This window comes from Argiope bruennichi, chromosome 8 (genome assembly GCF_947563725.1).
Source record: "Argiope bruennichi chromosome 8, qqArgBrue1.1, whole genome shotgun sequence".
In the NCBI taxonomy this organism is placed as follows: Eukaryota; Metazoa; Arthropoda; class Arachnida; order Araneae; family Araneidae; genus Argiope; species Argiope bruennichi.
The window spans coordinates 115276571-115296519 of NC_079158.1; the positions used below are offsets into that span (position 1 = coordinate 115276571).

Consider the following 19949-nt stretch of genomic DNA (forward strand, 5'->3'; position numbering starts at 1 on the left):
TGTTTTGACTTAGCTGCAGTGTATTTCATTATTTCGAGATGTAAAATCTATTATTATTTCAAGCATCTTCAACTTAAAAGAAAAGTCATGAATTTATGAGATTTTTTTATAAACCTCCCATAATAAAATTTCTGATTTTTTTTAAAAAAATTTTTTCTTTACACCAGAGTAAAACCCTTCCTTAACCTTAACTGGAAGACACGGAATGGACTTCCGGTTAAAAATTCTGTTTCAAAATTTAAGAATGTTGTAGAATAAATAAATAAAGAAAACAAAGGCTTTTATCTTGAGCCTTATGATCTATGGATATGTTATATATTTTTATATACTTAAAAATATTCTAAAGCTTTGAGACATTTTTTTTTTTTTAAATATCAGGTATATACAGTACTTTATAGGAAGTAAATCATTTTAATTTGGAATGTGCTAAAACAGAACAGTTCTTATTTTTTAGTCTATTTGAGATAATATAATACTTTCATTATAATTATTAATATAATTTTTGAAATGTTAATTAGAATATTAATTAATTAAAAACTAATGTGAATTTTGGTACTTTTGCACAATAAATTTTTAGAATGTTATTGCAAAAAATAAGTTTTTTTATCCTTTCACAATTTAAAAATAAGTCTTTTTTTTATACCAGTTCAACATTTGTGCGAATTTTTTCTGAATTTTGTCAATTAAAAAAATATTTTTTACCTAATTTCCAACAACACATTACTACTCTATTTCATTATTTCTAATACAATAAATTAAAAGACTTACCTGAAAAAATGAGCTTGAATCGTAATTTCTTCAAATAAAATATATAAAATTTGTGTTTGTTTAGATCTTTATTTTTACTTTCGCATATACGAAGCATTATAACTGACAAAAAAAATTCGAACTTGAGAATTTGCAAAGCACATCTTTGATTTTATGTCTATCTATTTGTGAACAAAATAACACAAAAACTTTTTGAGTTAAATGGATGAAATTTGATATATAATTTTTACATCAAATTTATATTCTATCAAGTCCATGTAGAAGAAATCTATCACTCCGGCTGTCCTAATATCAGGCAGTATGATGACTATAAAAAGAACAGAGTGAGATGGATGAAATTTGGTGTGCAGATTTAACATCTAAAGTGAGAATACCTGTCAGATTTGGAGCCAAATCCGCCAAAAGGATGACCATCTGTCGATCGTTAATTTCGCATACATTTGAGCTAGCTCAACATCTTAAAAATGCAATCAGAGTATGTGATTCTGTGCATACAGTCGCAGCTCTACGTCAAATTTTAGTTTCAATTGGCAGGAAAAAACGCGTCTAAAAAATCAGTTTTCGGGTACTATTAATTGCATGCAAGGGATTAATCTCTGTTTCATTTGCAGATATTTCTGACAATGCTTAACCCGCTGGTGTGGTGTCTAAGTTTAGAGAGGGGGTGCCAATCCAAGTATCGTCCTCGTCATCTGACCTCGGTTCAGAATTACAAGGTCTGTCCCAAAATAGCCCTAGTGTTGCTTTAAAAACGGGACTTTAATATAACTAAACTAAACTGACAACGCTTAAGATAAGTGACTACATTGAAAAGTCGATTTTTTGTGAATTTATAAACTTTTTAAAATTTACTTTTCTTAATGTTTGAACAGGTTTCTTTGTAAAAACCGTTAACGTTGTGTTTCTAAGTCTATTATTTGGAAAGTTGCACTGATTTTTATATTTGCATTTACATGCTATTTATTTTAATGCTATTTTGCATCTTTAGATGATATTTTTCTCAAATTCTGATCTTTGGTAAAATTGTCTTATGAAAAACGTGATTAATTAAATTCTAATGGATCAAACTCGGTATAATGATTTCTCAATATGTTTTGGCGCATGCACACTCCCAACCAGTCATGTGATCACGAGTATAAAGAAAACATATCTCGGCAGACGCCGTACGGATTTCGGCAATAACTGACGTGGTTAATCACAGTGCAAAGTATGAATCGAAATCCATAATAACAAAAAATATTGTCATCTATATTATTGTTTTTGTGTTGTCTTGTGTGATGTCAATAAAAAAAATTTAGAAAAAGACAATACTTGTTCGTTATTAATTTATCAAACGGACACTGGATTTTAAGCCAGACCAATATATTCTTTAGTTCCTGAACTAGAGAATAAGCAATATATTCATTTCAAAATATTTTATAATTGCTTTAGTACTTCAAAAAGTGGGAAAAAAAAAACCCTTGAAAATTTTGTGTTACTTATCAGTCAAGCACTAATATTTAAAGAATGGATAAAAATACAATTTATTTTTTAGTTCTAGAGCTAGATAATATATTTCTTAATCTATTTGCAAAATGTTAAGCAAATCATTTGATTAACCTCTTTTTGTTTTATACCTCTTTTTAGCCTCCCCCAAAGGACTTTTTTTCCCTATTTTTAAAATATTTTGCCACTTAATAGATATATTTTGGTTTCATACATGTTTTTTAAGCAAATTCTCAAAAATGTAATTATTTTTGAAGGTTTTTTTTAAAAAATTGTCTCTAACGAAATTACATTCCTTAGCGGAGCAACAACCTCTTCAGCACTTTACTATCTATGTTTTTTAAATAAATGCAGATGGAGAAAACGAACTGCTATCGAATAGTAGAATTAGTAATGCATTTATTCGTATGAGGAATTTACAGAACATCTCAGAATTATGAATGAGTTTTCGAAAGTTCGATAATTGATAATCGCTGGTGATGAATCATGAACATTAGTTTCATTCGTCTCCTTCTTTGGCTCTGAAATACCGCTGCACAAGACTGGACATGAGAGCCTGAAATTCAAAGTTAGAACATGAAATAATTTTGAATACCAGTGAATGGCGCGAAAAAAAAAAAGCTCAAGTGACTTAGGGACTATCAATTAAATTATTTAAAAAATACTAATTTTTACTTTCTCGCATGCGTAGTATAGAGAAAGTATTGTAATCGTCAAAAAATTCGACTTCGAGATTTTGACGAATCCTCACATTTTAGATCGCTCTGAGTTCGAAAAATACGTTTTTGAAAAATGTCCATCTGTCTGTCTATGACAAAGATACTCAACTCAAAAACGCTTTCAGCTAGACGGACAAAATTTGTTATACGGTATTCGTAGATTTCTATCAAATTTTGAAGAAAATCCATTCAGAGGAAGTCTGTCTTTCCGGCTGTTCGTATATAAGTTAACACAATAACTAAAAAAAAGGAGAGCTAAATGTATAAGGCGCACAGATTTAACATCTGTAGTATAGACATCTTTCAAATTTTGAGCCACATCCAACAAAGGGTTGACCGTCTGTCTGTCTGTACTTTCTGAAACATGTAAATGCAATAACACAAAAAACGCAGTGGCTTAAGTATATTAAATATGAGATATGGGATTTTGTGACTACAAATATAGTTTTGTGTTAAATTTTTGTTTCAATAGGTTGAAAAAAACGCGCCTAAAACACAAATTCAATTTTCGGATACCGCATGCCAGAGATAAACGCCCCAAAACTTACCAAGGATGGCATGATAAATTCAGTAATAATGCCCAACTCATGCCAAAGTTCAATATTTCTTAACTATTGTACGCCAATTTCATAAAAGAATATACGAGAAAGTTTTGGGGAGACCACTACCGATGGTTTAAAAGCGTTTCAAAATTTAGAGAAAAATTGTTTGTAACAAGTTTTTAATCGCTTTTTTCTTCCTTCCTTTCTTTTTTTTTTTTTTTAATGACTGAGTTGCTTTTTGCAATTAGAGTCAGCCAGAAGGTGAGCATACAAGACCTCACGCCACTGATTGATTTTGTGAAAAAAAAAAGAAGATGTTTTTATTTTGTTTTATTTCGAACATGAGTATATACATGCAATTGAATATTATATATATTATCATGCGATTTTGGCACATTTAACATCCACCAATTTGGGGCAATGTTGGGTGCTTTGAATCTTAAGTAAACTTGCAGATGGACAACATAATTCCTCCGTAGTCGAAAATGCTGTTATCTCTTTTCTAAAAGGAATCGAAATTTATAATCTTTCTTAGGATTGAAAATAATAATTACTTGAGATGTATCATCAATCAAGAATGATTTGCTTCTTTAGATATTTTATCTATTGAATTCAAAGTTCCAAAAAACAAAAAAAACCTAAATTATTATGACATTATTAAGGAGTTTGTTTCAGAACATGTGAAAAGTTTCTCGCATGTTCGTGTGATTTTATTCTCGTAATTTACAAACTAAATTGTATTTTTTACATTTATAAAGGTATTATTTCTGATTTAATAAAAATTATTTGTTTAACTGAAATGTTAACTTAATAAAAATAACTTAATTAATTCTCATTTTCATATACTACTTAAGCATTTATCTTACCAATTTGTGCAATTTCATAAAACCCAAAATATGATAAAATATTATTTTATGGTACGAAATTTATTTTAAGATCCTGCAAGCCAACTTTGTACCAAGTCTCGCTTTCGTTCAACTCGGCCCTGTTTCGTAAATTAAAATTCATAGTTTCCTGTTGAAATCCTTTGCTGGTATAAGCGAAGCCAGCCTTTTTCATACCCTTCTCTAAAAGTATATGTAAGTTATACGAGAATCCCAACCTATCAGGAATCGAGCACTTGGGTAGAATAGCAGTTATCTATTGCGTTCCTGCTATTACAACTGAGCTGACGTGCAACTAATATGCGAGCAAAAATCAAAAATGTGTTTTCTTTCATTTTATTAAGTTTTTAGGTAAGAAGTAGAGCCACTAAACTAAGTTTAGTGACTCCACTCAGTTTAAATGATGTCAGCATTCCGTTCCGAATAGGGTTAAATTGTTAGATATTGGTTTAAACCAAGAAAGATAACGTATAGCTATGTAGAATTTTATGCTAATGTTGGACACTTTTATATAAATTTGTGTCACAAAGTCTTCTCTTATGCCGGGTTTACATTCGGCCAGTTATAAGACGGCTAGTAGGCAGCACATGCGCAGAAAGGCTAAAAAATACTGTTCAGTCGATGGCAAGTAACTGTCCTGACCGGGCAAAAATAAACCGCTGTATCGTATTTTTTGCTTACTGCGCATGCAGTATAATTCGGAGGTTTTTTCGGCATGAAAAAATTGATAACTTATTATAGATTAATTCGGACATTTTTTGCTCTTTTTTCTTTCTGATACGAGGATGTGTTTTTTTTTCATTTTATTTGCTATTTCTTTTCTAGTTTTCCTAATTTAGATGTGTTGGCATTTTTTTTTTATTTTATCGTGTTTCTGTATGCAAATCCATCATTTTAATACGATACATGGTGAAAAAGAAACACTAGGGATGCTAAAACTGCAGTTTGTAGCCAAGCATGGAATGCTTGAATCAATCTTACGAAATTGTGGCAAATATATATCAATCCCTTTTTACGCATGTGCTGTTTACTGTCTATCTTATAAGTCGCCGAGTGTTGGCTTGGCATTACAAATAATTACAATGAAGATTTCTACATTAAAGAAAAAGTTAAATGAACAGCGAAGATTGGAAAAATTACCATAGGTTATTCTTTTTAAATGAAAAAGGAGAGAAGAAGCATATTTTTACTCGTTGAATTAATGTTTTTTTATTATGTTAAATTTTCTCTGTGTTACTGTATTATTGCGTGCACAATTAGTAAAATTCGCTTCAAGAAATATGCCGAGTTTGTTAAATTATTATTATTAGTATTATAATGATTAGTAATAATTATAATGGTTGGCTCGGTTTTGATAATTTTTATTTTATATGAAAGTTTACCAACAGTAGTAGATTTTGGACTAGGCAGCCGCCTAGTGCCACTAGGCCTAGTAATATTAAGAATTGTCAAATAAACTTGTAAAAAAATACAGTTTCTATTAATCATAACATATTAGGAGTATAAAGTGTGTTGATATTTAATTTTTAAAACCATATTAAATAAACTAAAAGAATTATTAAATAACTAAATGAAGAAAAATTATTTACTTCTTTCTAAAATATTGAAATAATTTTTGTTCATTTAAATTGGTTATGTTATATTCCGCTTGATAGGTCACGGAAAATAATAATTTTTAATGTTTGTTTGAAGTTTATCAATTTCTTATAATCTGATCATAAATATTTTTATTCGTAAGTAAATAAATAATTAATTAGTAATTATGGTTAATTTATTTAAGTTTTATTAGTTTAGTTACTTTTTCCATTATATAAATATTTAAAAAATAAATGAATTAAAAAAATACTTATTTTGTGTTTACAAAAACGTGATATTTATTGAAGTATGAAACTAAATTGACCATTTATTAAAAGAACCTATAATCTTCATTGCTTAGGACCACAAAATGCCTAAATCCGCCACTGCCCATGGCCCTTTAAATATGTCACCAATAAATGTTTGTTACAATCTTCCACTTTCGAGGAGAAATCTCAAAATCACTACTTTACTGTACATTCTGTATATGAAAAAACAAACAAACAAAACAAAACAAAAAAAACCATGATAGAACCCCCAACCTTAATCACTACATCAGTTTCGCCAATTTTTATTTCGTTTGAAAGGTCATGGCGTTTATATATGCCATCATAAACTGCCTACTCCTAACCGCTTTCCATTTTCGACAGATGTCGAAAAATGAAACTTGAACACATTGTAATGTCTTGATTCTGACCGATCAAATAAGAGAATAATGTAACAAACAATTCTGTTATTTACAGCCTTATATACGTACGCAAAAACAACTTGTTCTCATCTGGGTTACTATTATTTACAAAATTTACACAACGGCTGAAAGTTAATCATGAAATAGTTCCACGATGAATTCGAAGAATAAGCACCACAAAAAACGCTAACAGGCTGTTAGTTTAAACGGCTACTCCAGGAGTAGTTCCAAAAATCCACTGATCTTTATCGGGTGGATACTAACACAGAAGCCCGAATCACACGGCACTTCTCACAAAATCAGGAACACCTTCCAACACTCACATCTCTCAGACTCCGTCTTAAATGTCTCTCACTGTTCTCTCCTTCTCTTCAAAAAGCATCACATTTTCTCATTGGTGCGAGTTCCATGCGAAGAAGCAATGCTGAACAGCTATTGAACTTTTTATCACCCATTAGCTACTCAGCAATGCTACCTCAATGGTCTTCAGTCGATCGTGGGAATGTCCGTTAATGATTCATCTTTGTAGTTGACTCCTCCCGAACACACGTTAATTATAGTTCCTTCATAATAGAAAAAAAGTTTAACATATGGATGGTTTGACGTTCTTCTTCCTTGAAAATATGATGGATCTCTTTGAATCGACGAAACGCACATCTGATTCTTTATCTTGATACAACTAATGACCAGACACAATGACTCTACCCACAAAGAAGATCCCCCATTTGGCAGTCCGGAAGCACTTAACAATGTGCATGGTAACAGGTGATGTTACATCTGGTCGGAATGCCAATTATCAGGTGTGGGAAATGGGGAAATGTCAAAACGTACTCTAAGACAACTAGATAGATATCGTCACTTAATTTCACACTTTGTGTGCACTGCCAAGCAGTCAGAATGCTGTCTGAAAATATAAGCATAATTTAAAATAGAACTTTTATTTGGTGTAATAAAATGTAATTCATGGAAATTTTTTGATATTAATAAATTGATACTATTAATAACAGCTTGTTACCGAAGGGGATTAGAATTAATTTACATTTGCATTTCAATTACTTAAAAAATAGGACAAAAAAACCCTGAAACGTTTCTTTTTATTAGTTTGTAGATAAAACCTACAGCTAATATTTCGAAACTGCACTCAAAAATCACTTTTTTGAAATAAAATAATTGCAATTATTTTCCAAATTCACGAACTCTAAAAAGATACCATAAACTGATGTATTTTAGGAGTGGGCTGAATGTTTAACAAATTATTTTTATGGCACAAAAATAAGTAATTTTAAAAATTTAAGTAGCGCATTGTATTCACTTACTTCATAAATGCCTGGGTCCACACTAATATCTTTCAAGCGTTCCACGTAACAGCAACGCTAGGAAAAAAGTTTTATAGGTTTTTATCAATGCAAAAATAAGTTAGACGAATAAAATCTAAAGATCATGCTACGATGTCCGAAATTCGAGATTTAAATCATTATTATTATTATCTTTGTTGAAGAGTACAAAAGAGATTTCATTGTTAAACGCACGATAGTAATGTTACGAATCTGTAATATTGTTTCTCATCACGGTTAATAGCATTGTAGGAAAAATCGCTTTACGATCAGCTCTATTGGATGCTGATCGGGCTTGATGCCAAACTTGGCGACAAAATGGATGATGCTAAATCTTCAAGAATTTTGGCGATAGAACCAATAGGAGCTGAGATATTCTTGATTATTCGAGAACCTGGAAACTATAAAAAGGCCGGCAGCCCAGGCCGAAAACAGTAGCGAGTCATCGAGAGGTTTGGAATCACATAGAGAGTCAACGGCGAATTAGTTAGATCAGTCTAGCAAAGCACAAGCGTAGAGTGGAGTTCAAATGATTTGTGAATTCAGCTGTGTGCCGAATTCTGGAGTTTATTATAGAAGCAGCATCGAGTCGTGTGAGGAGTAGCCAGTCGTATAATAGTAAGTCGGCAGTTGGATACAGCTAAAGCGAGAGGACAGTGGAGAACTGCTGGCGTTTGGAGAGATCTTAGTGAATAGTTATGTATATTTCCTCCTCCTGCTGAGTTCTGTCTGATCGCTTTGTGTGCTTGTTTCTTGTTTAGTACCGATTACTACTTGTGGACTGCTGTTTGTTCTAAGTGTGTTGCTGTGTAATGCTTGTGTGCATCTATACTGTGTATTTGTTGTCTGCGTATTCGTGTCTTCATGTTAATAAAGTCGTCGTTTGTTCAGAGGCCTTTGGATTGTGTTACATCATACACCAGAAATAAGCGAACTCCTCTGACTTTATGGATTTAGTGGAGGAAGTTCCGTAACAGTATCTAAAGATAAAAACTACATCAATTGAACTGAAGTGAAATTGAAATAAATAGTTTGTATTTAATTTTAAAATTAAATTTTGCTATTCGAGAATTAATTTTTGGACATAATACATTTGATGCATCTATTTTTTTCTATTAATTTAAATTAAAACGCTCTATTATACGAATTAGGCAAAGGAAAAAGTAACGTAATTGTTGAAATATTTTTAATGAAACTCAGAATGTTTCAAAATTACATGGGCCCTATAAAATGTCTATCAGTCTATCAGTTTTCACACGTCATAACTCAAAACCCCAACCAGCCGTAGGTCTGAAACTTAATGCTATGGTTCATTGCACCTTTCCTTAAATTTATAAATTTCTATCAAATTTTGTACAAATCTGTCTATAAGAAGCGTACACGTTTATATTTCCAAGTCCATGTTAACAAAATAAGAGAAAAATGCAAATAGTTAGATGAATTAAATTAAAATACAGTCACGAAAAATAAAAGAATTCGCCAAGCTTTATTCCGCCATTGAAAACCGTACAATCATTTGAAAGGAATTAACGTATGTTTAAAGACTTTTAAATTAAAAATTTCCTAAGGGGTCCTGCATACCTTGAAATATGAATAAATTTCAAAAATTCCAATGGTAACACCCATTTTTTCCATTATATTTCAAAACTACAGCAATCCTTTTCCCACTAAACCAAATTTCATTCATCTAGGTCTGTTAGTTTCAAAATTATGACCTAGGAGAGGTTTGAACTTATAATCATACAAATTTCGACTTTTATTGACATCTTAATAAGTTATATCTTTTTCAGTTTTATAAATATTTTTTTTATTTGCTCGTAAAAATAATGTAGTTTCATGTCTGTTTATGAATAATAAGCAGTGATGATAGTAATAGTATGCAGGAATAAAGCGGAAGTAGAATAAAAATCAGTTAATATTTTCTATTTCTCTATCGGTAAGATATTAATTTCGACACTAAAATTAACATTTCTTTTAAAAAAATAAAAAATATATTGAGTTTTATTTCTTTCAATCATAGAGTAAAACTTTCCATTTTGATGATTTCAGCATAATGACAATTCAGGCTCAGATGTATTTTAAACAAAACTTTAAATGTTCTTGAATATTTTAAAAACTATTGTATTGAAATTGTAAAAATTATTGTAAATTGAATATTGCATTTAAAAAAGTCAACTTCTTGCAAAAACTTTTAATGTAAATATTTCGCAATGATTGAAGTAGCAAAACATTTTCCCTCGTAAATTGTAACTTCACCGATATTTAAAAAAACAAACAAACTTACACCTGACGTCCAGAGAATATCTAAACGTTACACATTTAAATATGGAAACAACCCTCTAATATTGCAGCTTACTGTTATTGCAAGTAGTGACAAATTATATAAAGAAAAATGTGAATTACAGTGGGTAAAAAAAGTATTGGCAATTGCCTTAATTTATTCATATTGACAAATAAATAAAATGTTATGCAATTTTAGCTATCGTAATTAAATACAAGACATCTTAGATATACAAAAATAGTAAAACTTTTATTTTAATTTGCATTCTCTACGAGTTTTTCTTTCAAAATCGAAAATTTGCATGTCCAAAAAATATTGATTAGTCTAATATTCGATTGTCTGATATTGATTAGTAATATTCGATAAAGTCTGCAAAACTACTCCAAAAGTGTCTGTGCATTATTTTGCGATTGCTGCAGTAAAATGACTTCGAAATCGTAGGAGTTGGAAATTAGTGTTAAAAACATAATTATTAGGCTCAGAAATGAAGGTTTAACTTATCGTGCTATAGGAGTGCAGTTGAATATAAGTTTATTTACTGTCAGAAGTGTTGTAAAAAATTTCAAGGAAACAGGATCAAAGGAAAATAAGATTAGAAGTGGACGACCTCGAATATTTTCTACAAGAGAAAAACGTGCCATTATTAACAAGGTTACGAAAAGCCCTAAAATAAGTGCACCACAGATATCTAGAGATGTTGCTTTCACATCGCAAAAGACTTTCAGCGTACAGACTGTACGGAATGTTTTACACGAGGGACGTTATTATGGAAAGGTAGCTAGAAAGAAACCATTCATCTCGCAAATAAATAGGAGAAAGAGGTTAGATTTCGCAAAATCCCACGTTGATTTATCCGAAGAGTTTTGGGACACAGTTATTTTTTCCGATGAATCAAAGTTTAACATTTTCGGCAGTGATGGAAACGATATGTGTGGAGGAGGCCAAATGCTGAATTGGAAGAGCAACATTTAACTGCTACTGTAAAACATGGTGGAGGCAGCGTCTTAGTTTGGGGCTGTATGGCAGCTAATGGAGTTGGCAACCTGTATTTTATTGATGGTATTATGACAGCACGTACATACATTGACATTTAGGGCCATAACTTAAAAATCAGTGCCCAAAATCTTGGCTCGGGAACATCATTCGTTTTTAAACAAGACAATGATCCCAAGCATACAGCGAATCACACCCGTGAATGGCTACTCTACAATGCTCCTCGCCAGTTAAAAACCCCACCACAATCTTGCCTGACATCAATCCAATTGAAAATTTATGGCACCTGCTGGATCTAGAAATCAGGAAACATAAAATTTCAAGTAAAGACGACCTCAAACGTTTACTCTTGCAAGAGTGGCACAAAATTCCCAACAGTACAACAAAGACCTTAGTTTCCTCTATGAGGAATAGATTACAAGCTGTTATAGATGCAGAAGGTATGCATACAAAGTACTAAACATATACTGATTTTGTTTTCGCTCATAATTTTGTCAATTTCATAATTTTGCCAATACTTTTTTTATGTAAATTTTGGATTTTCTCGTAGATTTTGACTAAAAAAAATATTTAAATGAAAATTTCGTTATATTTGTTTGTCTTTTCTCCTTCTGTAATCGGTATGTTAAAATAAAATTTGTAAACATACTTTGTTAGCAAATATGATCATTTATAGGCAATAGCCAATACTTTTTTTATCCACTGTATATATCCTATTTCATTCATCTAACACATGTCAAAAGTTGATCGACCTATATATTTTCGAAAAATAAATAAATAAAATAAACTTACTCCTGACGTCCAGAGAATATCTAAATGTTACACATTTAAATATGGAAACAACCCCTCTAATATTGCAGATCACTGTTATTGCAAGTAGTGATAAATTATATAAAGGAAAATGTGAAATATATTCGGATATAATCATGGTATGCTAACCAAAATTTGTATCCTGGGTAATGTTCCTTGGCAGAATTCCTTCATAACATCAAAAAAGAGTGTTACTGTAAGAAATTTCAGAGTTTGTACAATTTTAAATATGTAGAAAATCCCCTATGAATAATTTAGGCACATCATCTTTTAGTATGTTTATTAAAATGGTATGGTCAACTTTCATATAAAATAATCTACAGCTGAATAAAGCAGGGCGATTTCTTTTTTTTCTTGTGATTGTCATAGATTTGTCATAAGAATTGCAGGTCTCCACCAAATTTTGTATATTTTTTTACCAAAGCAGACCGGTATGTATATTTTAGAGTATATGAAGCCATTCGAAAACACGTGTTAAATAAATGAAATAGGATGCGTAGTTTCCCTCTAATATTGCAGGTCACTATTATTGCAAGTACTGACAAATTATATACCTTATTTCATTCATTTAACACGTGTTTTCAAATGGCTTCCCATATTCGAAAATATACAGGTCCATCGTCTTTTGACATGTGTTAAATGAATGAAATAGGGTATATAATTTGTCATTACTTGCAATAATAGTGACCTGCAATATTAGAGGGAAGCTACGCACCCTATTTCATTTACTTAACACGTGTTTTCGAATGGCTTCACGTACTCAAAAATATACAGCTTTTAACGAATTGGATTCAAAATTTCAGGGAGACCTGATAGATCATAGATATCCTATATATCTAGATATATTCGTAGATAAGATATCATAGATATTTTATGATAAATCTATGCAGAATCGCAAGAAAAAAAAAGGAATCACCCTGCTTTATCTGCTGTCGATTATTTTATATGAAAATTAACAACACCATTTTAATAAACGTATATTAAAAGATGCAATATCTAAAGTATTAGAACGGGGTCGTTTACATATTTAAAATTGTATAGCCTACAATTTTAACTATGTAAACAATCATGTATTATTAATATGTAAATAATTCTGCATTATTACATTTTTAAAGCTGTCGGTCAATGTACATGAAAATTAAGAATACCTTTTTAAAGCTAATAATGTGTACTTAAAGAGGCTGTGCATAAAGTATTAGAACGGGATTGTTTACATATTTAAAATTACACAAACTTTGAAATTTTTACTGCAGGTATTAAATTCTTAGTTCAATTGAGGGAAAGGGAGATAACTTAAATACATACCGACTTTTCTTCACTATACTAAGAAGTACGAAACGAACCATTAGCATACGAAAAAGTCGAGTGGAGATGACTTCCGTTGGTTTATGTAAGTAAAAGGAAAGTTTAGGTACCTGCCAGGAGAATTTCGCTTGCACGTCGGGAGACTTGTTTGCCAGGGCAGTGCAGTAAATGCCCACATTTTTGAAGAAACCTGGACTCGGTATTAGGTTGAATGGGCTCGGCACCAGCGTCGAGTCATCAAAAAAGTGCATCCATAGTTTTGTGCGGTGAAATTTGAATTCAACATCGGCATTATCCTGTCAGGAAAAAATGAGTTATGTCAAAAGCATGCTCGTAAGACATACATTAACACAGTGGAATGATGCTTGAATGTCCAACTAGTTATACGTTTACAAACTGTTTATTGTTCATTTTTCTCAAAATCCATTTAGTAAGAAGTTATTAATCGGATGAAATTTTATATAGCTAATACAAAATAAGATAAAGAGAAAAATATTTTCAAAATTATATTGTCATGAATTCGGGTTTCTTTCGATTTATTAGTCGATGAAGAAACATTCCTTTAAAATCTAAAATATTTATTCCAGAAAACTCTAGCAAATTCAGGACTTTACACGAACCAAATATTACGTAGACACGAATATACAGACAACACACGCAATACACAGCAGCCCACTGCAACAAAAGTAGCCCACAAGTAGTAATCGGTAGTAGTAGCAACCACAGCACATAAAGCGGCCAGACAGAATTCAGCAGGAGGAGAGAATCTAAGTAGCTTTCCTCTACGGTCTCTCCAAATGCCTGCAATTCTCCACTGTCTCCTCGCTTTAGCTGTATCCACTTTCTGACTCACTACTACATGACTAACTACTCTGTACACGATTAAATGCTGCTTCTGTAATAAACACTTGGATTCGGCACACAGATCAATTCAGCAAACGCTTGAGCTCCACACAACGCTTGTACTTCGCTGGACTGATATATCTATTCGCCGTTGACTCGCTATGCGACTCTAAACCTTTCGGTGACTCTTTCTTCAACTGTCTTTGGCTTAGACTGCCGGGCTTTTATAATTCTCGGTGCATATCCCTAACCTTCCCTCCCCTCTGGGAAGGGAAGGTTATGGAACAATCAGGCATATCCCTGTTCCTATTGACTCTGTCGCCAAAATTCTGAAAGATTCCAGTATTATCGATTTTGTTACCAAAGTCTCTAAATTCGCCACCAAGTTGCCAAATAGTCGGCAAGCCCTGAGATCACTGATTCGGCATTCGATCAGCATTCAAAAGAGCTGATCGTAAAACGGTCTTTCCAGTGATTGAACTAACCATGCTGGGAAGCAACATTATAGATTTGTAACAATATTATTTTTTTCTTTTAATGCGTAACAAAATAAAATGCCTATCTGGGTGAACAAGCTGGCCGCCGAAGGTTGCCAGTATAATAAAATATTGCAAAGAGAAATGTAAAGGAATTTTATACTTACAACGACTTTCTGAAATGTATTGGAAAGTATGGCAATAAGAGTGTTCACCAGAGCAATGATCATAAGCAGCTCGTAGGTGGCAAAGAGAGCTCGACCAACAGCTTGCGTGAAATCATGAGTGTTATCCTCCACTACAACGTCGGCTGATTCAGCAGCGGACATTCCAAACATTCCCCAAAAGAGAGTCGTAAAAGAATTGGAGAGCCTAAATTAGTAGAAGGGAATGCGATAATTTAATTTTTCCTAATCACAAAATACGGAGATTGAGTAGACGTTAATGGAGAATTAGTGTAGCAGACCAGAAAATTAGAAGGTATAAACTTCAGTGATGGGAAATTGTTGCTCATAAACGAATTAATTCATACCATACAACAAGAGCATCATTTTCACATGGTAATGGTTGAAAATCCTACATGATACATGAACGTGTGGGTATTGCGGGCGATTAGAAAATAAACATATTCTACATCCTCTATATTCGAATGGGTAAAATCTCTCAATATTTCTATAGGAAGATCAGCCAATGTTATTGAATGCAGTTCAAACACACTGGAACCATAATACACTCACGATGCTTGTTAACACTGAAATGTAACTTTTCAACAATGGTGAAATGGATTTGATGCTCCAGTATATCAATCGTTAGTTCTACATAAATGATTCTTTCTGGCGTCATCTGACAACTTTGATTAAGACCCAGCATACTATGTTGAGAATATTGGAGTTGGGTTTCTGTAATTTCCTCGCCAAGAATCTTAATGGCTTCTCACATGCTCCTGTTCTATTATAAAGTCTACCTCATATCTAGTGATAACAATTTTCAACATTTTCTGTAATCATGCATTTTGTAAATGTACTTATTATTATCGATCAATAGCATTTGGTTTGTATACGTTTTTCTCTTTCATTTTTTATGTTCTCTAAATACTAGTGCAAGACAATGGTTATATAATTTTAATTCATTGTCTATTGGAGAATACTACCCTTTCTCCAAGCCATAAATGTAATGGTCAGATTCATAGATGGGTCACTGGTCAGACTTTCATAGATTGTATAAAATACATATATATACATATAAAATTATTTTAATAAATTCTCACAACTTCATCAGATTTGGAAAATAGGTAGGCCAATGATGTTTCCGGTAAGGGACAATGATCAGGAAGCTTTAACGTGTATCTAAAGTAAGAATATAATTTAGGCTAAAATTTCTAGCAGAATCGACTACGACAGTTTTTTTTTTGTAATCAATTTGGAGAAAAGAAAGTAGAAGATGGAAGGGACGAGTTTTCTGGTTCTCTTAAAAATACTTTCTTAAAATACTGTTTTAATGTTCACTAGGATATTTAACTACTTTCTCCTGATCATATATCATACGGTAACTGAAAATATTTTTTTTGCCAGCTTGTTGAGTTTTTTTCCCTACTTACGATTACATATATTTCTAAAGAATGCCAATTGCTTGCTTTCTTTCTCCACTCTTTACCAACAGAAATTTTTTTATCTAAAGGCAGAAATTTAGACTTAGATCTTAATTCTTGATTAATTTAGTGAAGGAGCCTTATTAATGAGTTGTACAACTAAAAATTATTGATAAGCAGTATAAAATGTACCACATGCGATGTGGATGACAGTAATTCGTCACGCCGCTGGTCCTATGGGATTATGTGTGCATGATTGCCATAGATAAAAAAATGTCAATGACATTTATGTTAAGAACCATCTCTTTGAAATGATTATGTGATGAAATTTTTATTGTCTTTTCAGCAAGGTTGGGAAGCGGCTTTCCATTAAGGAAAACATTTTACTTCATAATCCAGTCTGAACATGAGGCCACTAAACTCGAGGGGACTTTGAAACCGTTCTGAAACCATTGTTTTTCTACTGATCGTGAAGACCAGGCATGGAATTCATCTAAGCTTTCTGTTATTAGTGTGCCGGTAGGAGTTCTCAAGCTTTTACTCACATAGATTTCAAGAAACTTACTATATAACATCCAAACTGGATGTTATATAGTAATTTCGATGAACTGTTCGCTAAATTGTCGATACTGATAAGGATCTTAGAGCCACATCTTATAGAGATTTTAGCGATATGTGATGCGCGAGTATAGAACCTGGGACTTTGTGGTTAGCAGTCCAGTAACTAAACCATTATACCAAAACAATCGTTCGGGTAGAAGAGTTGTTAACTGGCTTATATGCTATTCACCACAGTACTCTCCCTCCAGTGAGTCGGAGGTGAGACTAACGATATGACTGTTGTGTGGTGATATATATTTAGCTGTTGTTTTTTAATGGACCTACCCATTTGAGTAGCGAGTGTGTGTGGTTGCTGATGCTGCTGCGCCAAGTGAGTCTGGCGACTTTGGTTGCTGCGTCAAGTGAGTCTGACGGCTTTGGTTGCGGGTAGATGGCACCACAACAGCTGTACGAAGGTTGAAGGTTCATTGTCCGCGGTCACCAATTTAGTGAATTGGGAATACACGAAGATAGAACCTGGGACCTTGTGGTTAGCAGTCCAGTAACTAAACAATTATACCAAAACAATCGTTCGGGTAGAAGAGTTGTTAACTGACTTATATGCTATTCACCACAAGATATAAAGTAGGTTGAAATAATTTCGACTATGAGTATTTATAGCAGAAGACCTATTTGAATATACCCCCAACCACTTATTGTTGAATCTTAAAGACCAGTCTTATGTGTTTTCTAGAGAGCCAAGACCCCGATGGATATATTCTTACGACGAGGGATATAACGGATATAATCTCACAGCATCGAAAATGAAGTTATTATAATATTCAGTACTTAACACATTGCGTACTGCGCTCTGCGCGTTCCCAAGGCCCGCATATTTTTGAACGCTCTAGAAGAATGCGTGGCAAGCAATAGGATGCATATATGCACATTTAAATTTGTATTTGGTATTATATTTACATAAAATATTCTTAAATACTACTATATATTTTGTGCATGTATTTATTATATAAGATTTTCTACAATTTAACTATTATTTATTTCACAGACTTGAATACTGCTTTTCAGTATGATATTTAGTAAAGCATATTCCCTTGTGCAATGATGATCGACACGATTAGCAGCAGCATCTTGTTTTAAAACATTAAAGACCGCTCACGAATTTCCTCGTGTTTCGCGTCCCATCTATTACGGACCGCTCACGAGTTTTCTCGTGTTGTGTGTACCTTCTGTTATTGCTTTATAAATAACAAAAATGTGATGATTTTAGAATGCACAAGCTTGCCCAAAAACGTGCTGTTCCAGACGCATGTCTTACAGATTTCTTTACGGTCCTTAATGTATTAAATATTTGCCTTTGGTTAGTTATGCATCGATTTAGCTGAAGAAACATGAAAACGAGATATCTCGTGACCCTGCCACGACGTTCGGTTTGCTAAAAACGAGAAATCTCGTGAGTCGTATTCAAAGTGTTAACTTCAGTATTCAACTTGAAGTGTCTGAGCTTCTTCTATACGATCACTTTCGCCAATCGATTGCGCCCGAATAACACTTATAAAGAAGACTGATAAAAAAACAGCTATCAACTTTGTAGAGCTTCCTAGACAGAAGATAGAGTCTCTCACGATGTGAAAGTAGCGAGCTGGGTCTGCGTGTTTCCATCTGCATCTTTCCGCTTCATACCGTCGTAATACGCATACATCCGGGTCAGTGGGATGGCGAAGGCTGTGATGATGAGGAAGCAGAGAACCAAGAATATGCCGATCTGCACCGCCATCTTGCCCATAGACACCTGAAACCAACAATAAAAAAGTTATTCCTTTATGTAATTCTCCATACCTGCAATTAAAGAAAAATGAAGTTATATTTTGCAATTCTCGGCAAGTTTGCTTAAGTAAGGGAGTGTATGTACGTGATAAATCAAAGGGAACCATTAATGTTATAAATAATTTGGCCCTTTTTTTTCCTTTCACGATGGGCATATCATATATGCAACACTTACTATGTACATCTCTCACAGCCAGGCGTACCACTCGTGCATTTCGGTATATCAAACTCATGGGACGATGATGCATATGTGCATTTTGAACTGGAACAATTTTTAAACGCCACTAGGTGGCACCCTGTGTCCATTAATTTTGAAATAAATGTAGTTTTAGTATACTGACCTTCAGTTTGCTTATATTCAGCCTGACTGGTATTTTACTCAGCAGTTGTTGTGGTGGAGGAGAGTAAGAGCAATGTAAATAAACAGAGCTGGTTTGTGTAACTTTCCACTTGATAGAATCATTCGCGTATTTGGTCTCCCTCCGAACTCTTTTCTTCTTTTTTCGTTATTACTGTGTAACCGCAAATAGTCTTTTTGGGTTTTATCGTAAGTTCTGTTGTATTTCGTGTAGCTTTCGGATACATTTCGAGCACTTCTCTTTTTATTACGGAAAGCCTTGGTTTCAGTTTATTATGGCAAGAAAACGCTATTTTTCTGAGAAAGAAGGTACTCATTTTATGAAATAATTAATAATCTAAAAAGGTAGTAAAAAGGGCAAAGCTAGGACTTAAACTTTTTTTTTTTTTTTTTTTTTTTTTTTTGCAAAGTTAGGCTTAGCAACGCAAAATTCTTGTTCTGTAGAATGATTTCTTTCGCATATGCCCTGTTTCGTGTGTGCATCTAAGATTGAGGGGACCCAAAAGGGTTAACAGAAAGACATATTATGATATATTCTGATTGTTTTTAACAAAATCGAAGGCAATTTAAAGATAAATATCTGATCGATAGAAATATTTCTGAAAAGTTGAAGCACACCTTAGGAAACTCGATTTTATTCACCAATTAATATTGCCCGCCATAGATAAAGTATATATAAAAACTAGAGTAAGATATGGTACTATAAACTGGCACCTCAAAAAAAGAGAATACTTTAATGAAATCTATATGTATAAGACAAAACTATTATTTATTTCTTTGAAATGCAAATAATTTTGCACTAAAGAGCATAACAGCCAGTCACAATAACCCCTGTTTATACGGCTTAGTTTCTGTGGTAGCGGGGTGACTGGTTGTAATTAAAAAAAAAATTCTCACTCTTTGAAGAATTCCGTT

General features: G+C 32.7%; 1 protein-coding gene across 1 annotated transcript in view; it reads right to left on the reverse strand.

The window, feature by feature from the left end:
* Window positions 1–2752: 2752 nt before the first annotated feature.
* Window positions 2753–19949, reverse strand: part of LOC129980731 (short transient receptor potential channel 4-like) — a 36427-nt gene continuing 19230 nt past the window's right edge. The window contains exons 10-14 of the mRNA XM_056091112.1: window positions 18475–18641; window positions 14871–15075; window positions 13495–13680; window positions 7978–8034; window positions 2753–2809 (exon numbers count right to left, since the gene is read on the reverse strand). Coding sequence (XP_055947087.1) covers window positions 2753–2809; window positions 7978–8034; window positions 13495–13680; window positions 14871–15075; window positions 18475–18641 — 672 coding nt within the window. The remainder of the gene's footprint in view (window positions 2810–7977; window positions 8035–13494; window positions 13681–14870; window positions 15076–18474; window positions 18642–19949) is intronic.